Below are 7,500 nucleotides of genomic sequence, written 5' to 3' on the forward strand. Positions count from 1 at the left end.
AGTGTCAATTGCTTCACGAGACCGTTTCGTTTGAGGCGTGTCGAGGCGTGTCTATTCAAAGCCGTGCCACCAAATTGACCCTCACAGCGGCAGGAGGCGTAACAATGCTAAACCACTGTCCTTCCGAAGGGCGAATTTACACCGAGAATCCTTACGACAGACGCCACTGAAAGAAAAACCCGATTGCAGTGATAGAAAACGGGAGATCGTTGGTAGAGGAGCTATTTTACATGATAAAGGCGAGAAGCGTAGCAGGTGCAGCTGAGACTGGAGGGAAAGAAAGAGCAGGAGGGGGAACATGAATGGTAGGAGGTGAAGGGAAGGACAAGAAAAGAAGAAGAATGGGTAACAGGTGCGAGATTTCAGAAGAAGTAGTGGCTGATGTAAAGGGAAAAAGAAGAGAGGAGGAGGGGAAAAAAAGGGAACGAATGAGTGACTAGGAGGTATAGGAATGAATGGATGAGAGGATGATGGAGATGAAGGACAGGTGGAGGTAAATGGAGGTGAAAAAATAAAAACGGATGATGAATGGTGCACCTGCGAGCAAGAGGAAGAAGGGGAAGTGATAAATAATGATGGAAGTAAAGGAGAGAAATGGATAGTTGGGGATGGATGGATGGATGGAAAGAATGAAAACAAAGTAAGAAGTAAGTTTTGCGTCTCTCTCTCTCTCTCTCTCTCTCTCTCTCTCTCTCTCTCTCTCTCTCTCTCTCTCTCTCTCTCTCTCTCTCTCTCTCTCTCTCAACGCTTTTTTCTCCGTCGTTCGTTAGTTTTCTTTATTTTCTTTTGTATTTTGTCGGTGTTAGTTTAGTAGTAGTAGTAGTAGTAGTAGTAGTAGTAGTAGTAGTAGTAGTAGTAATAGTAAGTAGTAGTAGTAGTAGTAGTAGTAGTAGTAGTAGTAGTAGTAGTAGTAGTAGTAGTATAGTAGTAGTTGTAGTTTTCTTCTTATTGTTGTTCCTCTTCCTTTTTCTGGTCCTCTTATCCCTTTTCGTTCTCCTTCCTCTTCCTCTTCCTCTTCCTCTTCCTCTTCCTTTTCCTCTTCTCTGCCTACCACTTCCCTTACAACCCTCCCCCAATATACACACACATTGGACAGTCCTCACCACCACCACTACTACTACCACTACCACCACCACCACCACTTTTCCTAATGAAGACTGTTCGGGTTTTTCCTCTTGTTCGTAGCGAAAGAATGTGAACTAACTTTTTTTTCATGGCGACATTAGAGAGAGAATGAAAGAAGTCAACGCCTGAATTATTCCTGTGTCTAGAGAGAGAGAGAGAGAGAGAGAGAGAGAGAGAGAGGGACTAAAATTATTTCTTTAATGCCCTCATGTGGAATACAAAAGGAGATATAAATTTTCTTCTCTCTCTCTCTCTCTCTCTCTCTCTCTCTCTCTCTCTCTCTCTCTCTCTCTCTCTCTCTCTCTCTCTCTCTCTCTCTCTCTCTCTCTCTCTCTCTCACGCCAAGCTCGTTACCTATATCTTGCATCATTCATTAACCTTCATCCTCTCTTTACAATGACAAAGCTTCCATTACCTTCACGATAACATCTACCCCCACCACCACCTCCCCCACCTTCCTCTTTTTTTATGCAGTTTCCTCCCCCATCCCCTCCTTTAGTCCCTTAACTCTTAAATCCCCTTGGTTACCTGAGAACACCTTTATTCCCCCTCCTTAACCCTTCCCTTTCCACCCTCTCCCTCCTCGTCCCTTATCATTGTTATCTAGCGTATCGTATCAATGTGTTTACTGGGCTTAGCTGGAGTATTGGATTGTCCTTTGCTCCATTTCTCTCGTAGAGGGTATTGGGTGGTGGTAGTGGTGGTGGTGGTGGTGGTCTGTTGTTGTTGTTGTTGTTGTTATTATAAGTAGTAGTTTTAGTAGTAGGAGTAGAAGTAGTATTAGTATTAGTAGTAGGAGTAGTAGTAGTAGTGGTAATAGTATTAATATTAGTATTAGTATTAGTATTACTATTAACTGGAGGAGGAGGAGGAGGAGGAGGAGGAGGAGGAGGAGGAGGAAGAAGAAGAATTTAAGAATTTAAGAATTTATTCATTTCCATTATTACATTGGTTATTCTTGACATACAACTTTTGGTCATTAAAAGCTATTACATGAGTCATACAATATGGCCAATGAAGTTTTGCCAGACCTACATTAACATATAGAAGAGACACACAATGCAACAGTGTTGAGTCAAATAAAAGATAAAACACAATGCAACAATGCTGAGCCAAGAAAAAACAAACATAAAAAGTGACAGGACAAAGCCTATCACGGTCAGAAGTAAAATAACTACAATTAAAATGAGATAAAAAACCTAAAAATAATAAAATAGATATATATGTATATACGACTAGAGAAATTGCTTATCAAGTAGGAACTGTTTAAGACCTGATTTAAAGGTGAACAGGGGCGGGGCGTGTTGTACAAGAGGGAGCAGGCTATTCCAAAGTGAAGGAGCAGTCGTCACTTAGAAAGACATGGTGGCAAAGCAGGTGTGACAGCTGGGTACGTGTAGGTGTTCAGTCTGCCTGGTGTTGACGTGGGCACTGCGAGTGTCACCAACACAGGCTAGTGGGAGCAACCACTCAGGAAGGTCATGCTATATGTGAGTGTTAAGATCTCGAACTGATACTGGTGTTTTATTTTCAGCCATTTCCATTCCTTTAAGAAGGGAGTAATGTGGTCATTCTTTGCAGCGCCACCGAGACCCACTTTGGCTGCAAAATTCTGAATGATTTGTACCTGATTTACTTGAGTGATGTTGGCAGCTCCCCAGATGCTTATGCCGTAGTTTAAAATACTTAAAACTAATGATTGTACCACCATTATTCTTGTTGATTTATTAAAATTGTCTTTCGTTCTGTTAATGAACATAATGATTCCAATGCTTTTTTTTTTTTTTTATCATCTCTGTGATATGTGTGTCGAACAACAGGTGGTTATCAAAGAATATGCCTAAGTTCTTGACTGATGTGCTGGGAGTGATAACATTGTCTTCCACCATCAGGTGGGTGTCGGGGAATCATTGATAAAAGCCTCCTATTTCCTACCAAAATGCATTGATTTTTTAGCATTAAGCATTAGACCATTTGCATTAAAATACAATTGAGCTAATTTGAGAGTGTCTTCAGCTTTTTGTATAAGGTCTCTTAAGTTATTGATATTGTTTGAAAGAATGATTTGAGTGTCATCTGCGTACTGAATGACGTCGCAGTTAGGGAGGAATGATACAAGGTCGTTGACATAGATATTAAAGAGAATAGGGCCAAGAACAGACCCTGAGGCACTCCGTATGAAATACTTGTCTTATCGGACATGATGCCATTAATTCGAACTGATTGAATTATGTTGCCAAGGTAACTCTCAAACCAAAATGAATCGACATTGCATTTAAGGCATTTTTTTAGTAAAATATCGTGGCTAACGCTGTCACAGGCCTTTGATAAATCGCAGAGGGAGACAAGGGAGACTTTTTTATTATCCATGTTGGAATATAATTTTTTCGTAAGAGTTAAAAGAGCAGAGGTGGTAGATAGCTTTGGTCTGAAACCATGTTGGGTATTACTCAGTAAGTGATTAGATTCTAGATGGTGAATCAACTGAAATGAAACTGCTTTTTCAAGCACTTTGGAAAGGACTGGAAGAAGAGAAAGTTATTTGGGTCGTTTATATCACCCTTCTTTAGAATGGGTACCATGATTGCGTATTTCCATACTGCAGGAAAAATTGCTGTGACTATTGATGTATTAATGATGGTGGTTAAATAGGGAATAATCACAGGAAGAGAATCATTAAGGAATCTTAGTGGTATCCCGTCAGACCCACATGCGTCACTGTTGTTCCTACATGCAATGGTAAGGACTAAAGTTTGCCAGTCAACTGGTTCTGGTCTGAACAGACAGTTGGAGTCAATATTATCAAGTGAATCTGTAGTTGGGAGGCGTGTGGAGTGACATGAGTGAGTCTTCTCCAAAGTGCTTTTACCAACGTTAGCAAAGTAATCATTGAAAAGGTTGGCAGTCTGCATCATGGTTTGTTTATTGTCACAAATGATAGCCTGGTTACTTCTTTTATTATTAGGGATTAATTCATTAATGGTTTTCCAGATGAGTTTGCCATTGCCTTTGTTTTTGTCAAGCTTTTTATTGTAGTGTTCGGACTTAGAGTAGTGAATAGATCTTCTAACTTGACACTTTAAGTCTTTAAAAGTATTTTCTAAGTATATATTGCTTCTGTCTTTTTTCCAGGCTTTCAAAGCAGTTTTTTGTTGTATCAAAGTAGTAGTAGTAGTAGCAGTAGTAGTCAGTAGTAGTAGTAGTAGTAGTAGTAGTAGTAGTAGTAGTAGTAGTAGTAGTTGCAGTAACAGTAATAGTAACAGCAGCAGTAGTAGTAGTAGTAGTGGTAGTAGTAGTAGTAGTAGTAGTAGTAGTAGTAGTAGTAGTAGTAACAGTAGTAGTAGTTATAGTAGTAACGGTATTATTATTATTATTATTATTATTATTATTATTATTAGTAGTAGTAGTAGTAGCAGCAGCAGCAGTAGCAGCAGCAGCAGCAGCAGCAGCAGCAGTCACAGCAGCAGCAGCAGCAGCAGCAGCAGCAGCAGTAGCAGCAGTAGTAGTAGTAGTAATAGTAGTAGTCATATTAGCAGCTGTAGTTGTAATAGTAGTAGTAGTAGTAGTAGTAGTAGTAGTAGTAGTAGTAGTAGTAATAGTAGTGGTAGTAGTAATAGTAGTAGTAGTAGCAGTAATAGTAGTGGTAGTAGTGGTAGTCACATAGATCTCGTACAATAAATCGGTGAAGGGAAGGAAGGATGTGGGGAAAGGAGAGACAGCGAGCGGGGGCGGGGGCGGGGGAAGAGGAAGAGAAAGGAAGAAGCGAGGGGAGTGGAGATGAGGGGAGACTATCATGGGCTGACCTGTTTGACCTTTCCTCCTTGCATCTGTCACCCCTCTCACTCTCCCCTTTCACTCTCCCCTCTCGCTCTCCCCTTCCTCTCTCCCCTTTCCCCTCACTCCCCATCCAGTCAGTTTATACTCACCATGACGTGAGGAGAGAAGTTTAATTAATGATAATGGCATGAATTATGAAAAGAATAGCAATAATCATCAAAGCACGGCCTATCATGACATTGAGTTTAATTGTGTAGTAAAAGTCAATGCTGAAGTCTTAGAGCAGTAAGGATCGCTTGCTTAGTTGTTCCGTTACTAGCTGGCCTGTTTGTTGCGCTATAGTTATGCAAAGGAGTGTGTGTGTGTGTGTGTGTGTGTGTGTGTGTGTGTGTGTGTGTGTGTGTGTGTGTGTGTGTGTGGGGGTCTCTCTCTCTCTCTCTCTCTCTCTCTCTCTCTCTCTCTCTCTCTCTCTCTCTCTCTCTCTCACTCACTCACCCGCCCACCACCGTAACACAAGGCCATGTGTGGAGGGATATTGACAAACTGATTAGAAACATGCCCTATCCTCCTCCTCCTCCTCCTCCTCCTCCTCCTCCTCCTCCTCCTCCTCCTCCTCCTCCTCCTCCTCCTCCTCCTCCTCCTCCTCCTCCTCCTCCTCCTCCTCCTCCTCCTCCTCCTCCTCCTCCTCCAGCTCATCATGATCACTCTCACTCATGAATTGTAATTAGTATATGATTTTGATTTCGTTTAGTTTGTTTTATTTGTGTTTGTCTCTTTCTTTTTTTCCCAGTTCTTGTATGAAAATTGTAAAGGTAAGGTCAGGTTAATTAAGATGAGTTAAGGTAAAGCCAGGTGAGGTAAGGTAAGGTTGCGTTAGACTGGGTTTGGTGAGATAAGGTTAGGTTAGGTTAGGTCAGGTTAGATTGGGTTATGTTAAGTTAGGTTTGGTTTGGTTTGGTTTGGTTTGGTTTGGTACAAAAAGTTTACTGCCCTGTCGTATATTCCTGTTGGATGCCGTTTTGTTTGGTTAGGTTAGGTTCGATAACTACGCAGCTTTCATCAGTAGCTTTTTAATGGGCCGTGTTATGTTGTGTTCTGCTCCGTTAGGTTACGTTAGTTGGCAAAATGACATGGCTATCTTGAATCATTACTTCCCTTCCCTCGCGCCACTCTTTTCATTCGACATAAATGCAAGGAACTTTGATGATCCGTGTTACATTCTCTTCTATTAAGTTAGGTCTGCTTAGGTTAGGTTCGGTAAGGAGAACTAATCGGCAGACGTCCACGCGTAGGATCGAATCCACCACGTACAGCCTTGATACTTGCCATTTGTCGAGTGGTTTAGAGTTACCTACATGTCACCATGATACCCAGGTTCTAGGTGGTTTCACTAAATGCACTTGGGTGGTGATATGGACCCTAATATGGGTACCACTATAAATAAAATTGCCTGTGCCACTAATGGGTGCTTCGCATACTCTTCAAGTAGACCTACAGGCGCTATAGGCCACAACGGCCATAAAAAAAAAAACAAACAAAAAATTAATTAATTAAACTAAAATAAAAAAGAAGGCTAAGCACTTCGGAACACTCATATTTCCATTCAAGGTAAAACATAACAGTTTTAAGTAAGGCACAATATTCCAGTGCAGTGTCACCAGACTGGACGAAACTTGACTTGATATTTATAATCTTAATTTAAGGTAAAACACAACAGTGCAGTTTTAGTGAAGACGAAACATTGTAGCACAGTGTCACCACGCCGCTCGAAAGGCACAGCCGGGACCACCTTTAAAGTTTTGAATGTAATGAATCGTAACTGAAAGATTAGTATATTCAGTGTATGTACTACATGATTGTACATGCTACTGAATAGCAATGTTTGTCATTAAAACAAAGAAATCTCTCTCTCTCTCTCTCTCTCTCTCTCTCTCTCTCTCTCTCTCTCTCTCTCTCTCTCTCTCTCTCTCTCTCTCTCTCTCTCTCTCTCTCTCTCTCTCTCTCTCTCTCTCTCTTCTCTCTCTCACACACACACACACACACACACACACACACACACACACACACACACACACACACACACACACACACACACACACACACACACACACACACACACACACACACCACATATAAAAAACAAAACTTCCTTATCAACAACACATCTTTCCCCTTTTGAAATATTACTAGAAATAACACAAATGACAAACAGACCTATACAAATGACACTTTTCCCTAAATCTTGTCTTTGTTCACCCATCACAGGTATTAATAATCGTGTTCACATCAAAGATAACATCCCTTTAACCCCTTCAGTACCATGACTCATTTTCATATTCACTCTGCTTACTATTTGGTGATTCTATACTGCTTCAGAAACTCATGTGGGGAGGAGGGGTTAAAATAGTGAAAACTGTGGGTATTAATCTTCTGACCTTCGTAGACCCTTCCTAATATCAATAAAATGGTCTAATTGTACACAAATCTCAAGGTAAAAATGTGTCCCAGTACTGAAGAGGTTAACTAACACCGGATGAGAGGGACGGGACAACATTACTTAAGCACCCCTTCGTCCCTCCATTAGATAAAGAAAACGGG

General features: G+C 41.0%; 1 protein-coding gene across 1 annotated transcript in view; it reads right to left on the reverse strand.

Moving 5' to 3' along the window:
• Positions 1 to 2,477: 2,477 nt before the first annotated feature.
• Positions 2,478 to 7,500, reverse strand: part of LOC123499903 (histone-lysine N-methyltransferase, H3 lysine-79 specific-like) — a 64,378-nt gene continuing 59,355 nt past the window's right edge. Inside the window, 2 exon segments of the mRNA XM_045248436.1 lie at positions 2,478 to 2,578; positions 3,836 to 4,031. Of these exon segments, the coding sequence (XP_045104371.1) occupies positions 2,478 to 2,578; positions 3,836 to 4,031 (297 nt within the window).

Source organism: Portunus trituberculatus, chromosome 50 (assembly GCF_017591435.1).
Source record: "Portunus trituberculatus isolate SZX2019 chromosome 50, ASM1759143v1, whole genome shotgun sequence".
Lineage (NCBI taxonomy): Eukaryota > Metazoa > Arthropoda > Malacostraca > Decapoda > Portunidae > Portunus > Portunus trituberculatus.